General features: G+C 43.4%; 1 protein-coding gene across 1 annotated transcript in view; it reads right to left on the bottom strand.

The window, feature by feature from the left end:
• Positions 1-913: 913 nt before the first annotated feature.
• Positions 914-21030, bottom strand: part of CMIP (c-Maf inducing protein) — a 121261-nt gene continuing 101144 nt past the window's right edge. The window contains exons 11-21 of the mRNA XM_072346480.1: positions 15720-15785; positions 14735-14761; positions 14216-14264; positions 13114-13221; positions 11244-11360; positions 9784-9924; positions 8896-8943; positions 7999-8145; positions 6413-6518; positions 5338-5408; positions 914-2918 (exon numbers count right to left, since the gene is read on the bottom strand). Coding sequence (XP_072202581.1) covers positions 2865-2918; positions 5338-5408; positions 6413-6518; positions 7999-8145; positions 8896-8943; positions 9784-9924; positions 11244-11360; positions 13114-13221; positions 14216-14264; positions 14735-14761; positions 15720-15785 — 934 coding nt within the window. The 3' untranslated portion in view covers positions 914-2864. The remainder of the gene's footprint in view (positions 2919-5337; positions 5409-6412; positions 6519-7998; positions 8146-8895; positions 8944-9783; positions 9925-11243; positions 11361-13113; positions 13222-14215; positions 14265-14734; positions 14762-15719; positions 15786-21030) is intronic.

Genomic DNA, 21030 nt, shown 5'->3' on the forward strand with positions numbered 1-21030 from the left:
GTGAGAAAATTGCCCCTGAAACAAAGCAGTGCTGCTGCTTTGTGCTCTTAGGACTTGCATCAAAGCCACCGTGGTAGTTCGGGTTGAAAGCGAAAGCCCCGGTACTCACAGTCCTTGGGAAGATGCGCTGCAGTCACCTCGCAAACGAAATTGGGCATTTTATAATGGCTCCTATTTTCAACAAGCTACAGCTGAAAGGAAGGCAGAAAGGCATCATTATCCAGGAGGAACTGCCAGGGCGCCCTACAAGCCCAGGCGCTCTACTATAGAATTCAGAAAAACCCTTCTGAGCACAAGCTGAGACACAGCATCTCCTATTATACCCCCTCTAATACTCCCATTTTGTAACTGATATGAAAACCCCTTGTCTGGTGCAATCATTAGAAATTTCTAATGATGTTGCTCAGTAATTGGTGCTGATGATAAAGGCACCTGGCAGGGCACAGCAATGATCACTTAGCGAAGTGAGACAGACACAGGCATCAGAGAACCACAGAATGGTTTGGACAAGCCCATCCAGTTCCAGCCCAACACTGTGGACTGCCCGCCACACATCAGGCTGCCTAGAGCCCATCCAGCCCAGCCTTCATTGCCTCCAGGGATAGGGCATCCATGAGCTTAACTCCCTAGACCTTTCCCCATAGGAAAGACGCTCCAGCATTAATCATGTTAAGAGCAGAATCATCATCTGCCTCAAGTGCCTCAGCTATGGCAGAGTGGCATTTAGCAGGAAGGCTGAAGGCACAGTTAATTATCATGCTGTGACCACTTCTTACCTTGTCTGGAAACACAGAAATATGGATGAGAATATGGACCATGTAACACCGGTTGCTCTTGAAACCAGCCCCAGGAGCTCCAACTGGAACCTAAGAGCTCCAAGCTTCCTTCAAAGAAAGCACGAAGCACACAGCTAAAAGATACTCGCTTACAGTTTATTTTCGCCTGAAATTATTTCACATCTCTTTGTACACAGCTACAGAACAGTAGTAGTAAACCATTGGTAAAAGCAACAGTGCTAAGGAAAACGTTGGCATCGTTTTTCTTCCTTTTTATAGATATTTGTCTTCTTCTTTCTCCCCGTACTGCATCCGCGTACAGTTTGGGATCTGAAGGGGAAAAAAAAAAGCCTGGCACACTACATGAGTTAAGACTCAGCTTCTGTTTTGTTTATTTAAAAAGGACAAAAAAAAAAAGGGGGGGGGGGGAACATAATTTTTGGGTCATCATCTACACAGCAATAAAACGGGAAAAAAAAAAGCTTGGCTTCCGTTGAATAAGATTAAATCTATCTATATTTATATATAAAAAATTACATTGGCTGTATGTGAAACCTGGAGGTGCAGAAAAATAAAACAAAGGTGTTAAACAGAGGAAAAAAAAACTGTGTTTGGGATTTTCTTTTTTTAAATAAGCAGCTCTGTACAACCAAGGCTCATTATGGAAAATAAAACCCAACACAAACCAAAACAGCGTCATTATAAAAGAAACCCCCATTAAAGCACAAAAATCATCTGCTAAGGAACAGGAAGGAAATGCCAAAGATGTGGCCGTCCCACCTGCAGAAGGGGCAGAGCTGTGGGAGTCACATGGGGCAGCGAGATGGGAAATGCAGAGCAGGGTGAGAGGGAGGAGAGGGGAAAACACGGAACCGAAACGCTGCTGCTCAGTATGGAGGGAGCTTTTCCTGCCCTCGATTTGAAATACTGGACGCAAACAGAAAACGGCAGAGTTGTGTAAAGTCAGCAGAGCTCTGCAAATACCCCAACAGCAAAATGAACGTCGGAATTTCCCTACCGCCTGTGCGTCTAAACCTGACGTGGTTGAGGAGACTAAAGAAAGCGGTCCGGACTTGGGAAGGAAAGCTGACTTTATTAATCCCTGCGCTCCCTCCCAACAGCATTCCCTCGGTGGGCATCTTCCTTCCTGTCTGATAACATCGGAGGCATTTGGAAATCAAAAAGACAAGCGATGGATGTGGTGACAGAGGGACTATAATACAGTCTGCGTTACTAAAAGGCAATTCTTCGAGGAGGACGCTTCCTTTAAAAAACAATAATAATAACAACGAGACAGCAAACTAGTTTATACAGTACTATACGCCAAAAAAAAAAAAAATAAAAGGGTAAAAGAATTAACAATTCATAAATAAAAGACAGGTCCCAGACCTGCTGTTTGTGAACCATTTTCTTAAATAGGTGCATTATGTAAATCTTATGTACAACAAAATTACTTTGCATAACAACTGCGAGGACGCGGGGCTGGAAATCGGATGGCGTTTGGTTTTTCTTCTCTGGAGATTTTTTTGTTACGTTTGATTTTCTGGAGCAAAATTGGTCTCAGAGGAGTTCGGCCGGATGGCTGCCAGCCAAGGAAACCCAGGTAAATAATGACCAAGGAATATATATATATTTTTTCCTCCACACGGCATAAAACACAAAGGCAAATAAAATCCACAAAGGTGGCTGTTTTTTTTTTCCTCTTTATGATCCTCTTTGCTGCTGCTACAAAGTCCATTTATTTTTCTTTCTTTTTGTTTGTTTTTTTTTTTTCCTTAATTTTCTTTTTTTTTTTTTAATTTTTTTTTTTTTTAATTTTTAAATTTTTTAAATTTTTTTCCTTTTCAATTTAAATGATGTTGATTCCAAAATCACAAAGCTGCAAGGATTCGGGTCCAGGCCTGCTCTGTCCCAGCACACACAACTCCTCCTGCTCACACCGTGCCCTTCCCACCACGTCCCAGCGCTCGCTGCTCTACAGGAATCAGCCAAAAAAAAGTCCTTTTCTCCACTTTGCTTTTCTTTTGTTTGCTTTAAAAATCTTCTCCTTCCCACCAGAAGCAAAAGAGAGCCGGAGGCAGGCAGAGTTCACCAGGCTTCGGTGTAACGAACATCCACTTCTTTCAGGTTGGGCAGTTTGGCCTGTGTGGGGTTGGAGGAAAAAAGTCAGAGTTAATGACGTGTTTTTGGGATTCCAGCTCTGCTACAACAGCAGCAGTGAGCAGAGCCCAGACCGTACTTCTACTAGCAGCACTCAGCTGCAGCTGTGCCCGCAGTGGACCTGAAGTGCACAGCCAGCCTCTGTGCCACATCACTGCCTGATTCCTCCATTTCTTACACAATTTTTGGTGCCATGGAATCATAGAATGGCTTAGGTTGGGAGAAGGGAACTTAAAGATCATCCAGTTCCAACCACTGCTGTGGGGTTGGCTGATATCCACCAGCTCAGGCTGCCCAGGGCCCATCCACAGCACTGGGCTCCTCCAGGGATGGGCAGCCATCACTCTGAGCAGCGGTGCCATCACCTCACTGCTCTGAGTAAAGCATTTCTTCCCTAAATCTCACCTAAAATATCCCCCATTCCCAGTTCAAAGCCGTTCCCCCTTGTCCTATCACTAGTAGATCATGGTCTCCTTTCCACACCTCCGAAGCACTTGGGCTTATTGCTGCGTGGCCATTGGCTATTTGTTCTCCTCCTACATGCCAGTGCCATTTCCTTGCTCCCTGTCCAGAACCATACAGCTAACTCTCCAAAACCAAACAAACACATTTAATTAGGCTGGGGCATAATTGAGGAGTTGGAAGTTTCTAGGAGTCGTTATTACCTCACTCCGTGATTTATGTGCACGCATATTTTGATAAGAGCTAGTCATAAACCTACAGACACTGCCAGCAAATAATTCTTCACTTAGGCAATAATGACTTCAGTGGTGGGTGTTTATTTATTGTCTGTTTCAGCCCGCCTGGTACATACGGGGGTGTCTGTGTGTGTGTGGTGGGGTGGGGGGGAAATGTCAACCCCAGCTCGTGGCCCAGCGCTCCCACAGGCCAAAGGGAGAAGAAGGGAAGATTTGTATTGAAAATGCGTTCTTTGAAGGCTAACTTGTTCTCGACAGACCTGTAACCACATGGCCCAGGGAGAAATGTTATTCCCCTCCCTCTGAGCATGCACAACACTCCCAACAACCACTAATATTAACCTCAGCGAAAGAGGTGAGAGGGGAAAATATGACATGTGCCTTTTCTCTCAGCTTTGTTAAATCTGTGTAATCATCAGGGCTTTGCTCCTTTTCAGTTTTGCTGCTTGCCCTGGCAGTCACTTTCTTGCACTGCTGCTGAGGACTGGGTCACACAGTACCAGAGCAGAGAGGCTCAGAAGCAGGCTAGGCCTGAGGCAGCCTTTCAATAGACTTCCCTCTAGAGTCGTGGGCCGAACGCAGTATTGACCCTGATTGTCTGCAAGAGCCTGGCGCCCGATACAAGCTCCATTGTGCGAACCCATCTGCAGGCCAGCTGTTAATTCCAAGGATTTCTTTGTATATACAATTGTGACACAAGTTTTGAAAACTTCCTCTTGAAAAATCAGTGCTAGCAACACTGCAACTGAGTCTCTGAGGAAGACTGGGCTCCACAGCCAGCACTGAAGGCAAACATTTGCAATGGATTTTGAAAGCAGAGCAGTTTCAGGACTTGCCACAAGTTTGAAGCTCGACCCAAGGCTGTGACCTTTTTCAGTAAACCTGGCACAATCTCAGGTTTCAACACACAAGACAATAAATATAATGTAGAGTTTCATCTTGAGCACTCAGGTTGGTAAGCTGAGAGATGTGACTCATGTAACACCAGTGTGAAGAAAAAGTCCATGGGAAATCACGAAAGCCAACACAGTCAGTCTTTGCCTGAAACCACCTGGGGCCATTCCCCTCCCACAGCTACATTCTCATTCTTTACCATCTCACTAAAGCATCTGTAAATTCATAGTGCAAATGATAACAACCAGACTTCTTACATGTCACACCCAAAGGAACCAGGTACTTGTGCAGATGCTTCTGTTTAAAGCACAGTTCTAGTCCAAGAGGTGTCAAGATTAACTTGCACCTTTCCCAATGTCTTTCATTCCCTCTTTGCATTGTGAATCAATGCTCAGCAATGCTGTTCATCAACATTACTTCTGTTCCTGCTAATAGTGCAGAAGATGACTTTGGAGGTGTGCACCAGATTTCCCTCTTCATGCATCCTCACTGGAATCAAGCATTATGCTCTTACTTATCAAGATTTATAGCTCTGGCAAGAAAAAGAACTTGGCTTTTGCTCCCGATTCTACATAATACACATTGACTCAACAGACTAAACACTCCCTGAGGCCATTGAAGCCAGCAACCCCAGGATGAAGCTTTCAGTCATTATCCCCCCCAAAATAATCCACTCCCTCCTCTTCAGATGGTGGCAACACAAGCCATGCCACCAGACCAGTGCTCTGTGCTATGTACTACTGACACACACATGTCAAGTCTCCTGGGCAAGCTACTGCTCAACTTTAGCAGACAGAAGTCAGAAATACCTTGAGATCTTCATAGGTGTCTGCTGAAAGTTTGGTGCTGTTCATGTTTAAACTACACAGGCTCTTCATGGCTAAAAGAGAAAATACACAGATATTTAGGATCAAGCTGCATTTTCTTAAAATACTAGTTTTACAGTAGGCCAAAGCATAAACAAAACACGACGATGTGCAGCAGTCTCAGAAAAAGCTGAATAGTATAAAACACAGAACTACAAATGGATAAGCAGCTGCTTGGGCCCTCATCCAGGAAAAAGTCCCTAAGTAGGAAGGGCTATTAAGCATATGCTTAAGTCCACTGACTTCAAAGGAGTTCAAGGAACTTCTCATCATCAGTTTCCTGCACATTATTCTGAGCAGTACCCGTTCTCAGTGCTCTGCTTGCTGTGCAAAGGGGGCACGCTGGTCCAGCAGCCCTTCTCCCCCCCGACCTACTTCCATTTTGGGCTCCAATGCTTAGCGGAATAGTTTCCTAAGAGAAGCTGTAACTACTGGCCTGTCTGGCATGTCTGTGTAAGATCAATCCTATTAAAGGAGGCCTTTGAACCCAGTAGGAGAGGTTTATAATTCACTGCTAGACATTGGAAAGAGTTTTATTCTGGCACATGACGCAGCACTTGGTACAGAGGGGAATCCTGAATGTTGCTTAGATGACCCCACTCTGCCTTGCCCTACTTAGCTCTGATATTAAACCACATGAGAACAGCCTGAGCCTCACCTCCTCAAACATAAGGAGCAAAACATGTCAGAGATGTGGAACCTGCTGCACACAGTTGCTAAACTCATTAAAAAGATGGTCCGTGGCTCCTGCCCAGAGCAGGGAGCGTGAAAACGGCTGGGAAGTCCCAGGGCAACAGGTCATGTTGTGAGATCGAGACAAAATGACATCAGTACAGCTAGAAGCAAGAGGGAGAGTACACTCCGGGACAGAAAAAACAAAACCACAAAGCACCACAGCAGGCTCAGACGGCAGCGCTCCTTTCCTTGCCTGCAGCCAAGAACTAAAGCTGCTGTCTGAACCACGCCAATTCCCCCACACCCACATGGCTTTCATCCTCAGCTCGCTTTGGTCACTTACAACTAAGGGCCAGCAGCCCAGCATCCGTGACAGGCGTCTCGCACAGGTTGAGCACTTGCAGCATCGTGAGGTGTTCAGACAGGAGCCGCAGCCCTGCGTCTCCAAACTGCAGGGGCAAACAAAGTGGTGATCAAACAGCGCACAGACATCACCGTGCAGACAATGCACACTAAGAACTGGGGCTGAGCTCAGGTGGTTCACCTGAATCTCCAGCAACAGGAGAGAAAGCAAATAGTTCTATTTGTATTTGTGGATGGGGAATAGAAAAATTAACTGCAAATAATTGTTGTAGGTCTACTTACTAGTAGTAAGTAGACTAGTAAGTAGACTACAGGTCTACTTACTCGCTACCCAGAGCTTAACCACAGGACACCATTTAATTAGAGCCTCTGAAGTCAGGACTTGTATGAGAGGGCTCCCACCCAAGCTATACAAGATGGCTATGGCAGTCCCAGCCAGTTCCCAACCACATCACAAAAAGCATAAAAGGCAAGTGGTATTAATTAGCTATTTTGGTCTCACGAACAATGTCCTATTGATTAGTAATTGTTCTACTGACCCACATCATTTCTGCCAGTTCTAAACTCTCGATTAATGGAAACCAGGATATCGCAAAATAAAATGGAATTTCAACTCTTTTTTATCATACAAAATGCAGCTCCGTGCCAAGCGAAATCAAACTCAGCTTTCAGATGCAGAAGTTACAATGCTAAGACAAATCCAGAGGAGACAGATACAAGATAGTCTGAAAACTTGCAAGGGATGAGATTCTGCTTCTTACTCCTCAGACAAAAAGGGGAAATTTCTGAGGTACAAAAATAGTAAGGAAAACAAGGCAAGATATTTACATGACATTTCGGTGAGAAAAAGCACTGCCTGTTGTGGCTGTGCTGGGAACGTTCGTGTTTTCAGTAAGCACTACAAATAGGTGCTAAGAGAAAACGGGGAACAACTCTTGAGGGGAGATCTCAGAGACCAAAACCAGCAGGGAATTGCAGGGGAACAAATTTACTTTAAAAACTCTTTCTATTAACTGCTCAATGATTTATTCAGTTAAGCTGCCCTGTTTTTGCTTACAAAATAACTACATCCTCATTATAGTCTCCTCGTATTTATTCGTTATTTGAGTTTATTTTCTTGCTGTGTTTAAAGAAATTTTAGTCGATCAGCATTCAGGGCCATTCATTCCGTACAACATACAGACTGCCTGCTTTGTTTAACCAGTTAAGCTGCACACTGATTTTTTGTGTTGGTTTTTTTTTTGGGGTCCTGAATGGGTGAAAGCATAAACTCTTCTCAAACAAACAAACAGCAGTAGATGTACTGTAAAGTACACAGCACCAGGAATGCCTAACTGGAGGTTCCAACCCAAGACAAATGCAATCATTTAATAAATCCAACTAAATTAAAATGAAAATAAAATAAAGGGATAAGACCATTTTTTACAGGCCCTGTAAAAACAGCATAAAGGCAAACTCATCCCAAGCAAACCTCTTCACACATTTGTCTCATGCTGATGTAACGTGAAATTTCAGAATTAATCAGCACGGGTTCCCGCTCTGAGTTTCAGTCTGCAAAACACTTACCTGGGTTGACCACAGGTTCAGCTGCTTGAGTGAAGGCAGTTTAATGAGGTGCTCAGCACAAGCACTTGTTACATTGGTAAAGGCCAGGCTGAGATTTTCCAAATTTCCAAAAGATCCCGAGCTCAGCAAGCGGGCCAGGTCTGCATCCTGAAAGCAAACATCAGATCCATGAGCAAGGTTACCAACTCCTCAGCCTGCAACTATCTGCAGTGCTGTCACTGCTCCTGCTAACCAGCACGGGTTGCACAGCTCTACCACTTGTTTTTTTCTCTGTTTGGTAACAGAGAACCGTACAGAGAAGTTTCTGTTTGTTGGCAAGCAGCTGAGCTCCTGTGGCAGCATTGCTCCACACAGCCCAGCAAAAATGCACCCTGACAGAAGGACAGAAACCTTCTTGGAATGTGCATCCTTATGAGACACCAAGGCATGAACTAATCCCAAAGATGAGCTTCTTAGCTTAATGCAGATGTCACAGCACATCCTAGACCCACACTGCTCTGACACCCTATCTGGGTTTCACTAATGTTGCTCTGCATTTACAGTGCCCTTAAACTGCACCAGAGATCAGAGTCAGCATGTAAAATGTAGAACTGCACGTTATTAAGTCTGCTTTTTGAAGAGAAAATCTGGTTTTCAGATCTATATTTTAATTGAACCATACATTCCAAGCCCGTGCACTAGTGTAAACCTGATGACCTGCTGCTTGTACTGGCATTGTACTGCTACTGCAAGAACAGCAACGTGTCCTTGCTTGTGTAAACCCCAGTCATGTTGACAGAGCGAGTGGAAGGGCTCTCTTGACTGACCAAAACCACTGTGCCACATGGCAAACATAAATCAAGTGTTTAAATACGGAAAGACAAAGCTTGTTGTTTTCTATTGGCAAGATTAACTTACTGTGGACTTGGATGGCAGTGTTAACCTCGTGGGACCACCTTTTCTTTGCTGTAAGAGAGAAGATATTTTGGTCAAAGAGATTGCCAAACTACATTTCAGACCAACTGAAGCAGAGTGTAGGGAAAAGCTCAACAAACCCTGCTCTGATTTCAAAGCTCCCTGCCAGCCCTTCCACCCCTTCCCTGCTTTTTCTGCACCAACAGACTTTTCCTGTGCATGCCAGATGCTTCCCAGGGGACGGCCACTAACCACAGCCAGTGGTCTTCGTGCCACGGGTCAGCATCTCTGCTTCAGCCTCTGACTGCGCAGCTGACAAAATCATCTACTTCAGGATAAAAACCACATTCTTTACAGGCTGAAAGCAGGGGGTTGAAGAGGAGAAATACAAACAAGAAGAAAGGAAGAAGAAAACCATGGGTACATTTGCAGATGAAGTGCTAATGAGAGCAGATTTATCTTCTGTCTGTAGACTCCGTCTTTAAAATTAGGAAAAATTCCTGATGTGAACTAGACCTCAGTGAAACATTCTGAATGTCAAAGCATTAAGAAATGCTGGACAGCACTAGGACCATTTGCTACTCACATGTCAAAAGGTGGCAGAATTTGACAAGCTGACTTATAAGATTTTAAGACAGCAGGATTTCATCCCTTTTCTTTCATGCAGATTCCAAGTAGCTTACTGAATATCATTCAGAAACTCAGTATGGGATCAGACACTCTAGCAAATATCACACAGCATATACATTCACAATAGCATCCCCTGAACGCTGCTCCCATCCTGTTCTTAACCAAGAATTTCACACCCTGCTTGTCTTTCTTTTGTACCTCCATTTCTGGAGAGTATGGACCACAATGTGCTATGGCAATACTGCATGCAGGGTGACATACCAGCTCTTTTAACTCCCTCTGCCTGTCACACAGCTGTTCATACATTCTCTTTCCCACGTCTGTGCTTTCCAGAGTAGAGATGATCTGGAGCTGGGTGTCGTTATTATCGATGATGTTGTATTCCAGCATCAAACACAAGATCTAGTAGCAGAATCAAAGAAGAGCAGTCACTGCAATGCTTGCATCCATTTTTATTTTTTTTTCCAAAATATCCTAATTAACCTGGGAATGCAACTTAAATTACTGTGTACGTTTTTAGGGGATGCATTATACAGGCTAGATTGGGAGGGATCTCAGCAACATTTACCGATTTCCCAATATAAGAAACACATTTTTGATTGTAAAGAATGACCTCCAGTCTCTGAAAGTCACCCTATTTATCCTGGCTTCCATTAGCGCTCATTCCTTCTGACCAAGAGGTGCAATTACTTTGCATCAGTGCTGGAAGATGGCTTCGTGCCACAGCCCTCATCAGAACAGGTACAATCGATTTAGTACTTCCCAGGTACAGTGGCTGGACTGCCGAGTGGCAGATTTGGGATATTATGCATGAGCAGTAGAGCCAAGCAGCCAGCCAAGTGCTGGATTTTCTGTCCCTAAGTGCTCAGCTTTCTGTACCTGCAGAGTGCATGTGAAGTGCACCCAACCTACGATGGAGAGAGCTTGGAGAGGCTGAGTGAAAATGACATGGGGAGCTGAATGCCACAGCCAGACACCCTCCATCACAGGGACTGTGCCTGATGCTCCAGAAGCAAGGCAGACACCAATGGATGGCTGCAGTGGGACACAGTCTGCACTCTCCATGATGCCCTTCATTTTCAGCTACTTATGTCATTGAAGCTATGGAGGAAATAAAAACTTTCCATTTCAATGGCAGTTATTTTTTAATGAAGTAATGTTAAATTGCAAACTTCTTCCACCTAGTTAACCTAGATTCTATGATTCTATGATTCTAATCAATTTCTTTTTTCCTTTGGCGTTACGAAGAAACTCATCTGAAGGAATGCAAATATTTGCTATTAATGCAAGAAAAATAACATATCCTAAACACTAAAAAATACGAGTAAATAGTTTTGATAAATGCAACTTCTTTCTGCGCTGATTCTGCATGTGGCAGGACAAGCATTGAGCATTTAGTTGCAGAAAGGTCTGCTCTGAATTCTGACTCCTTGCTGCAGCCTGAGTACTCATTGCCATTTATTTCCCATCATTATATCTCCAACTGAACTACAGCAAACAACCCTTCTGTCCAAAAATTCTTGCACCCGCCTCTCATGTAATTCACACATATCTGTAGAGCAACAATATTTCACAACACAACTGCCTGCTACTGGTGTGTGATACGACAGAGTTGAACTCAGCTTCTCTAGTTCCATGGGATCTAATTCTGGGAAAGGCAGCATGAAACTGAATCCGAATGCTGCTCATAAACCATATGATTACGTATGTTATGGGCTTACCTCTACCATCGTCTGGTTACCCCTCAAGGCCAGCAGCATGCAAGGTCCTAATTTATTTTCAGCCAGTGAAAGCAGAAACTTCTTTGTTTTATAGCAAGATCCCATTAGAATATGAACCTATTTGAGAAACAAATAGCTTAAATTAGAGGTGTGAAACACATACGCATCTAGAATGGATGCTGTTACGCACTCAAACAAACACAAGTGTTTGTGACAAATGAAAAGGAGGTCTCCACAGTTATTTAGGGCTGCAGTTTCTTGGTAGCTGTATATCTGACTGGAAGTCAGCTTTTGAACAAGGTAATGCCTGGAATGATGGGAGGGGGTGGGTAGCTTTCCTCTGCAACGCAGCCCAGCTGACAGCCTGATAAAATCTCTGCAGGAAGCATCGGAGCAGCTGTGCAACTGTCCCCATCCCATCCCTAGCAACACGATGACCCCAGCTCCAGGGGAACCACAGGAGAATTTGTTTCCCTAGCTGTTTGCAGCTCAGTTTCTCTGGAAATGCCAGCTGGAAATCAAGGGTAGTACGGGCTGTATGTAAAAGTGGTGCTGGCAATCTGAACGCTGAGTGCTAGCCTTGGGTAAGGAGTGGTGATGGATAAAATCATCTCTCAGAGTGAACAAAAATGAGCTGGTGAGGAAAGGAAGAAGTATCCAGTGAAAATTCAGCAATCCTCAGCCCTATGTTCCTGTAAGGTAGAACTTTTTGCTTTTCCTGGGTCATTATCTTCCTTTCCCTTTTGCTTTATTAGCCCTGAAAGGAAGGACATACCGAGAAACCCTCCTCAGGAAGACTCCTAGCTGACAAAAGTATTCTGCAGACACTCTCCTAGCTCCAGAAAGCACTGGAAGATATCGCATAGTGACACCTATGGCTGAAATGCAAAGCTACTCATACAAATCAAAGTCTCATCTCAGAAGAGGATGGCAACGTCCTTTCCCATTTCAAAACCCTAGAGATTAATTTCAGAAGATTTTGGGTTCCCGGCTGAAAGTTTCATTTTATGGCCAAGGTGGCCAATTCACCAGCTTGCTGGCAGAACATGAAGTGTAGTTACTGGTGACCTGGGCACTAAGAGGTCCACCACGTAGACTACATACCAGTACCCCTCTACAAAAAGCATGTAAGTCATGTTCCTTGGTCCACGGTATTGCCTGAATATGTTCAATATTACTGAAAACACCACAGTCATTCCACAATGAGATTAATTCTAAAGATGATCAAGTGCTATCACGCAATTCTCCTTCCTTTGGCTTCACTACCAACATTACCAAGAAGGGCTTTTGAAGGTGAGCTCCAAGCTAAAAGAGATTTTATTTTATGCAGTCATCATCATTAAGATTTGTAGAGGTTTTCTTAAGTGATGGAAAATACTGATGGTAAGATTAATAGAAGGCCCATCTCAGAACAGGATGTTTTTCAACTGTTATGGTTAGTCACTAGCAGCTCTTTAAGTATTTATCAGCATCTCTGCAAAGGGCACAGAATACTGCATATTAATGTATGTTAGCATTGTGCTTTCTCGTGCACACCACCTCCTGATGCTTATAAATATCATGGACCACAAAAGCTCTCAGGAGAAATGATTTAGATCTGGAGACTTTTTTTTTCCACCCTGAACATAAGAAGACATAGAATCGGTGAAAACAGATGAACCCTTTTGTGAACAGTCTTTGCCCACCCTTTCATAGGTAACAGATCAGTGTGAATTTAAGAGGACAGACAGACACATCCTAAAATGTCTAGTAGGACTTACACTTTTTGTTGTTGTTTTTTTTTAATGCAAGTAAAACTTTTTCTTGCCAGCTATGCATTGCCTGTTTACTGCAAAGAAGTTACTAAGCCCATGTTATTGCAGACACATACCATACTGGCAAACAGCTCTCCATCATCATCACATGCCACTCCTCCAGGGCTGTAGAGCTGGAACCAGCCATCTTTGCCAGCCCGCACGCTCAGCAAACATGAGTGGACCTGCCAAAAAGCAAAGACATTGGGAAGGTTACAAACCTGTCAGTAACCACCAGTATCTCCCACACTGTACCAATAAAGGTAACCCTACCGACCTGGGGCCCACTAGAATGATTACTATATCTACTCTCACAATTTTACAGAAGTATCACCACGAAGCTTTCTTCCTTTTTTGTGTGTGTTTTGGTTTGTTTTTGTTTTTTTTCCCTGAAGGGACACAGAAATTATGTTTTAATTTTTGAGGAGGTGGGGATAAAGTCCATGCACCCTTACTTGGGCACACAATGACAGAGAGAGATGAAATCCTGATGCCATTCTGAAACATGAAGATCTTTCTTATCCAACACAGGTGACTATTGCTCACTGAAGCTGAAACATTGAACATATTGAGTCTGGGCCACGATGACAATGCAGGCTCCTCACCCACAGTTCAGGGGACCTTTCTTTCCTTCGTGCTGACACCAAAAATTAATACAGATGAGAGGTGCTCTGTGATTCAGCCAAAGCTGCTCACATTAAACAAGTTACACATGTAGCCAGGAAGCAGTCAGCCACCAAGAGGCTATAGCTACACACTCATCCCAGTAACATGCCTCCTACCCTCTTTCTCCTGCTGATTTGTGAGAATTACGGTCATTTGCACACAGTGTAACATAAAAGCAGCTAAGTAAAACCTGTCATTTTTTGAGCTGCATGGACCCAAGCATTTTGCTTCTCTTTTTTCGTATGGAAGATGAAAAACAGGGAGAGAATCAAGAGACTGGCTGCAGTTTATTGCAGAGCAAGGACATTAATTGAGCTCAGGCAAGAAGGTCACAAATGTATGTTTATACGTAGGACAAGAAAGCATTCATAGAACAGTATCTCCTGAGTGTGTATTTCTGAGAGCCTCAAGCACAGCAAATCCACATATGTTTAGAAACAGACTACTTAAGGAAGGATCTTCTGAATGAGATCCCTCCAATTAATGCTCTGGGTAAACAGGCAATAAACGTACTTCTTGTCTTGGGTCTTCTGCAAATCTCTGAATCACGTATTTCAGCTCTCTGCAAAAGAGAAAAGAAAAAAGAACTGTAAAAGGACAAGTATAGGCAGCTGTTGCTTGCAGTATTCACACAAGTGTCAAAGTTCCCTTGGATTACTCTTTAGACGATATATATTCATGTACTTTGGAGAGATGAAAGTCAAACTGCTTCCACAGGAAGGAAATATGAAGTCTGAAAGTGATTACCAAGAAGAGAGTCTATTCAAAATAGTCTAGAAAGGCTTTCAGAGATGTGCAGTGACAAACTGGTTTGTAAATTCTATCGGAATCCAGTGTCTTTAGTCCTTGGGCTCCTGCTGTCACAGTAAATTACAAAGAAAAGTACATCTTTTTATTGCTAACAGAACATGCTCACACAGATAAAAAAACCTCAGAGATACAATACTGAATAATACATCACTACTGTTGTTGACTAGAACAAGTTTTTTAAATAATTGCTCCCCTTAACAGAACAAACAAGCATCAACTTACTTTGTGAATTTCTCATGTGCAAGCGCCCTGAAATTTAAAACAGAAAGGTGTGAGGATTTGGGAAAAAAAACAAAACAAAACACACTTTTCAGTTCACTCCAGATAATAAGAGGGCTTACCAGGCAACCACAACACAAGGGGCAAAAAGAATAATCTTTCCTGAAAAGATCAGGTAAAGTGTCCTTCCATTAACATCAGTGGGACCTTAGGGTCAGAAGGAACCAAAGAAAAGACTAACTAAACAGCTATATAATTATAAACAGAATTTTGGCTACCTCCAACAGCCAGACGAATACTTAAATTGCAGTGCAATTAAGGTATGGTCACACCTAATCAACATCATAGATCAGGAAAACAATTAATGGTCATTCTGTGAAGTGTTTTGCTCATGGTGTGGCTTACAGCTCTCCCAGGGCTCAAATTTAACTTAGGTAAATCATGCCTCTGTTGCCTACTTTCAAGCTCTCACTGTAGCCCAGGTAACCTGGCACAGAAGATTAGACCTCTCTGATTCAAGACATTAGGTCATTAGGGGATGTGATAAGCCAGCAAATTGTACAATTATAGGTTGTAATGTTTGTCCGTGGAGGTCTGCATTTTATGAACACTACTGCTCATTAATAGGTTTCTGAGGGAGCCAGGCTGATCCGTAGGGTAGCTTCTTCATGTAATGCAAAGTATAAATGATACAAGTCTCTGTGATGCCAGTAAAGCATCTTCCTCTACTACACCTTTCACTTAGTCCTCCTCCTCACCATCTCTCCTTCCTTCCTTGTCTGTTAAGCATTTTGCTCTTCAGGATCCTCTCAGAGAAATGAGGACAGGGAAGATTTCAAGTATCTCCACATCAGTAAATTCAACTCTATATTCTAAACTGATACTTTGGGCACAAAGTTCTTATTACCATCATGTTTCACACCGTGTTTCACTATAAAACAACAGGAATGAGAATAATCCAGTAAATGCTAAGACAGAACAAACTTACTCCTTAGGAAACGGGATAGGTTGAAGCAAGCTGGCCAGGGCTGGTCTCCAGTCATCATAGTCTGACCTGAAAAAGGAACATTTTTCTTAATAAGACAGCATGTATGGAATATGGCTTGTCAGCAGTTGGTTTGAAGAGTAAAAACCATCTTATTGCAGGCACTAACAACTCTCCTGCTGTAGAGCAACACTCCAAAGATCTATGGTGACATTTTCCTTTCCATTTTCAGCACATTCTCCACAGAGGCAAAATAATTCTGGTATTTACAATGACCTCCAGAGAGGTCTTCTTTATGTCAACTTAAAGACACTTGCTGTTTATGAAACCTGTTGGCATTTAATCACTAAGTAATACTTTCATCTAAGTTGGTGCAGCAATTACCAGGCCATTGCTATTTACAGCTCTGCTCTGCATTTAATGGGAATTTATTTTCTTTTGCTAGAAGGCATAAGTCCAGTTGTGGAAACAAAGATAATCCTTCATTTCTGACCTACACATACCAAACACAATTTTACGGTCTGATTTATAAAATAATTGCATGACATACATCTGGTACCACATTCTTTTGTATGCTTTTACGCAGAACTTCACTAAAGTTGTTTGTGACAGGACGAGGGGAAATGGCCTCAAGTTGCGCCAGGGCAAGTTTAGGTTGGATATTAGAAAGAACTTCTTTACAGAAAGGGTGGTTAGGTACTGGAATGGGCTCCCCAAGGAGGTGGTTGAATCGCCATCCCTGGATGTGTTTAAGAGCCGCTTGGATGTGGTACTCAGGGATATGATTTAGCAGAGGTTTGTTGTTGTGGTATTGTTTTGTGGTTGTTTTTTAAGAGATAGGCTACTGGTTAGGCTGCGGTTGGACTTGATGATCTTCAAGGTCTTTTCCAACCTGAGTAATTCTATGATTCTATGATTCTATGATTAAAGATTGCTGCGCACATTCACGACCCATTAACTTGTTTCTCCTCCTGCTTCAAAAGCACTGTTACTATATTCCTGCACAGCATTACACAAGAAAAAAATGGGCAGCATCCCTGTTACAGGAACCAGAGCATGGGAAAAGAGTAAGATGGGAGAAGAGAAAGATAGGAAGAGAGGAGAGAACGTGGCACAAGGGAACAGGTCAGTTTTAAACTGATATAAGGATAGAACCCTTTGCTCAGCTGAGAGTATTAGCTGAGAGGGTATTAGAGAAGGAAGCACTGCTGAAATTAAGAGTGAAAGAGGACAGATGGGAATAACCACTGCAGAGGGCTCAGGCCAAAGGAGCCCAGAAGGGACGTCTCTAGTGTGTTAGCACCATAGCAGCCAGCTGACGCACTGTGTATTATTCTCTGCTTTCAATATACAGGGTTGCCCTTCCAGGAGGAACTACCCCTAAGGGGATGCTTGTTTGACATAGGGCAAAGAGAACATCCAGTTTTACAGCACACACTGGGCAGTGCGGAATGACCTGGTAGCATGTCATCTCTGCTTTGGAATGGCTGTAGAAGGTAGTTCGGTAGATCCTATTGTCTCCTCTCACGGCTGTTACCCTTTGGATTTCAGCTTCCAAAGCTAGCTAATTGGCTGCCAGCTTGCTGCAAACTTGGCACAGAAGTATGATGTTTCTTTAGGAAGGAACGAAGCGTAATGTTCTCAAATGGACGGTACAACTGATAACGTTAGAAACAGACAACATATGCACGGGAACCGTTCCAAAAAGATGCATTTTTTGCAAAGAGAAGGTTCTAGATGGATGCATTTCCAAAAGTCTCATCCACTTTTTGATTCACATGAAACCGTGATTTCCATAAACTAAAACAGGTTAATACACACGATGTTGGACAGTTCACCAAGGCATGTCCATGGACACAAAGACAATTTATGTGCCCGAGTATTGCATTCTTATGAAGCGACATACAGAGACATTTTATTTGAAGGAATAACTGGCATTTAAGAAGTCAGTCAGAGAAGCAATTATCACTTGCCCAAGAGCGGTATGACACCAGGTTACAAAAATATATAATATCTCATGCAAGTAACTAATTCACAAGAAGAACTAGGATCCCTTAGTAGCTTATTATATTAAAAAGGAGATGAATGCTGCATGAAAGCACTGTGGGATGAGTTAGCTTTTTGTTCCCGCTACTCTGCAGAAGTTCTAAGTTCGATGCATGCCCTTTTATTTCCAATGCCATTTGCAACTGATTGCCTTTCAGTAGCTATCTGTAGCCAACAGCCCTGCCCTTTTCACAGGTGCTTTCTGAGACAATTCTAGCATGTAATTTCCCACCCTCATCCTGAAACTCCTCTGCCAACAGGCAAAGAACAACAACATCCTGTTGAGTTGAGGGGTTGTCTCTTCCTTCAGCAGAACCATTAAAAGACCAGAAATGAGTTTAGGGACAAGGCTGGAGCTTTAAGGCAGTTGGGCCAGCAGCTGAGGAGGCACTGGTGAGGCAAAAATCTCAGTGCTGGTTATCCTCAAAACACCAAACAAATAACATCTGAGAGTCTTGGCTATGTCCCCTGATAAATACAACTTGTTTATTTTCCTCTTGTTATCTTTAGCACTGCAGGGACCAAAGCATATTGCATGTCAAGCTACAGTAATCCAAAGAAAGAAATTCCATGCCCATGCCGATCGCTCTAAAAGCCATTTGAGTCTAATTTTCTCCTCCATCAAATATTTTGTCCTCTGGTATAAATTAGGAGTAACTTTGAATTACACTAACCTACAGCAAGCACTGATCTCTGAACATAGTTCTTTCCAGAGGCAAAAACCCCCATTACCCGCTTAAATTACTGAATCATTAAGGTTGGAAAAGACCACTAAGATCATCTAGTCCAACCACCATTGGTTGGACTACACAAACACTGAAGATGACCAATTTTGTTTGGTGCCTCCAAGCAGCACAACACGAGGCAGGACTTCATTACACGGGGCCATTTTTCCCACTCTGCCTGTGTAAAGTGAATGTCATGAAACACCTGCGGAAGTGCTGAGCTACCACCTCTAAGATGAGCTCTCTTGGGAATGGACCTCAGCTCCTGAGTTTGTGTCCTCAAAGGACTGACAAATCTAATGAACCCATTCTATTATTATCATTATTGCATGAATATTACTCCTAAAATAGCACCTGATTTCCCTCCAAAAGCGACAGGTTTTTTTTGTTCGATGCTGTGCTTCATGGGCAGAATTTTGTGCAGGAGAGACCCAAATGTCAAAAGGTTGCGTGAGAAAATTCAATAGGTGCTCAAGGTGTTTCGCATCACATGAAATAAAGCATCCACAAATCTCTCCTGAGACGCACTCTGAGGCTTAGCTCCTGCGACATCTCAGTTTAAGTGTTACACCACTAAAATTCCTCCCTGAGCAATCTGAAGAACCGTGATTAGTAATAATGGGAACCAATCAATTTTTCCTGGCTGCTCTTCAAAGGAAATTGCAACGAGCAGAAAAAAAATAAAGCCGCTCTGTAATAGACCAATGCTGAGCAAAACGCTACCGACAGAATTGGAAAGCATTGCCCTGATGAGAGCCGGGAGTTACGTGCTACATCCATTCGCAGAGCAAAGCCTGTGAGATCCAACCACTGCGTATCTTCCTTGCAGAAGAAAGGAGGAAAGCTGTCTCTTGTGAAAAATACAGAACTTGGTCACATGAGTGGGACCTGAACAAAAAATCTACACAACCTGTAATCCCTTCAATCTGTGCTAGGAAACATGAAACAAACACAGCACAAGAATAAAACTAAACTACTTATTAAAAGCCTACGGTGTTTCTCCTCCTCCCACCTATTCCCTTTTCAAAAACACTTTATTTCTGTCTGTGCTCATCTCATCTGACTTCTCCTTTCATTTCAGACAGCTGCCTCTTTTGTCTTCTTTTCGGGCTCTAGCACACAGCAGAGGTGTTGGAAGCAGTGAGGGGAGGGCCATGGGTTTGCCCCAGCTGAGGAGCCCGGCCTAAAGGTTGTGCAGGAGGGGAAGGAGCACAGAGATATTGGGAGGGCTTCGAGGACAAAGCCCCCTTACAGCCCCTCAGTGGGTGCCAAGTTGTGCGCTGACACAGAGCTCAAATCCCATGACTGGGCTTACAAACAGCCCTTCTGAAGGGACAGGCTGCAGTCTTGGCCAACCTGTCATGACCTAATCCCCCTCCACAGTGAATTTGCCTTCGGGCCATCACTGATATTGGCCTGTCGACATAATACATTTTCTTTGCCAGGGATCACCTTTCACCAAAATGAAAACCTGCCCATATGTCATGTGCGGCACAAACAATCCAAAACATATTAGCAGCCCAGGGCAACCCTGATAAACATGACATAAGAGAATCCACTTGGGATATGCAGAGCATGCCCCTGACCTATTGCGGAATGCGGAGAAGGCAGGGGAAGCTCCAGCAGACGCTTGCATTTGGAAAGCTGTCGGTCTTATCACCCAGAGACGGCAAGCCCCAAATCCTCTTTGTTTTTAGTGTATAATAAGGAGACAAGGAGCAACTATGCAGAAATAGCACGTTTCTCTAGACCAAATGGCTTGGCAAGATCAAACGTCTTTTAGGCAACTTCTTTGTAACCTGGCATTAAGAAGATGGCCGTGTCCTCCAACAGGTGTGCCCCTGGGTCCAGCTCCTCTGAGTCACACCACATGAGGCTGAGCTCAGGCCTGGGGTAGGCTAACAGCCCCTCAGGCCCTTTGTTAGTTACAGCACCGAGTGCCTTCTGCAGAGCTTTTCAGACCACACGCAGGTTTTGATGCTATCACTCCATACATAGAAGAGGACACAACAGCCTCGCTGACCATAGATTTCTCTAAGCACAGATGTGATGTTCAAGCCTAAGTTCAACTGTAGAGAAAACTCCCTAATGCACAGAAACATTAACATTCAAGTAAGGAGCTGGGCAATGCTAAGCAGCTCTCAGATCCCCAGATTCAATATAATGAACAGAAAGATTTCAATTAATTTAGTGCATTTCCTAAGCACCAATTTAAGACCGTAGCATTCGGGCTGGCATCAATAACCTTATCAGAGTCCAGACTGCATTAGGGGATATTGACACAGGAGTTTTACCTACTTTTGAGTGCAGGACAAAAATACTATGTTCCACTAAAGACTGCCCCTCCTCTGCCAACATCTTTCAATCCATGACTTCATGTTTTCCTGTAGTACGCAATAGTTGTGTATCGTTACTCAACCACATTACAAAAGGTTCAAAGATATTTCCAGTGCTGTGAAAACAGCCAAACGGCTGAATTCTCTAACCTGCACACTTAGCCGTCTGTGCAAGAAGTGAGGTCTTACAGTGGCTATTAAATAATT

Source organism: Excalfactoria chinensis, chromosome 11 (assembly GCF_039878825.1).
Source record: "Excalfactoria chinensis isolate bCotChi1 chromosome 11, bCotChi1.hap2, whole genome shotgun sequence".
NCBI classification, from domain to species: Eukaryota; Metazoa; Chordata; class Aves; order Galliformes; family Phasianidae; genus Excalfactoria; species Excalfactoria chinensis.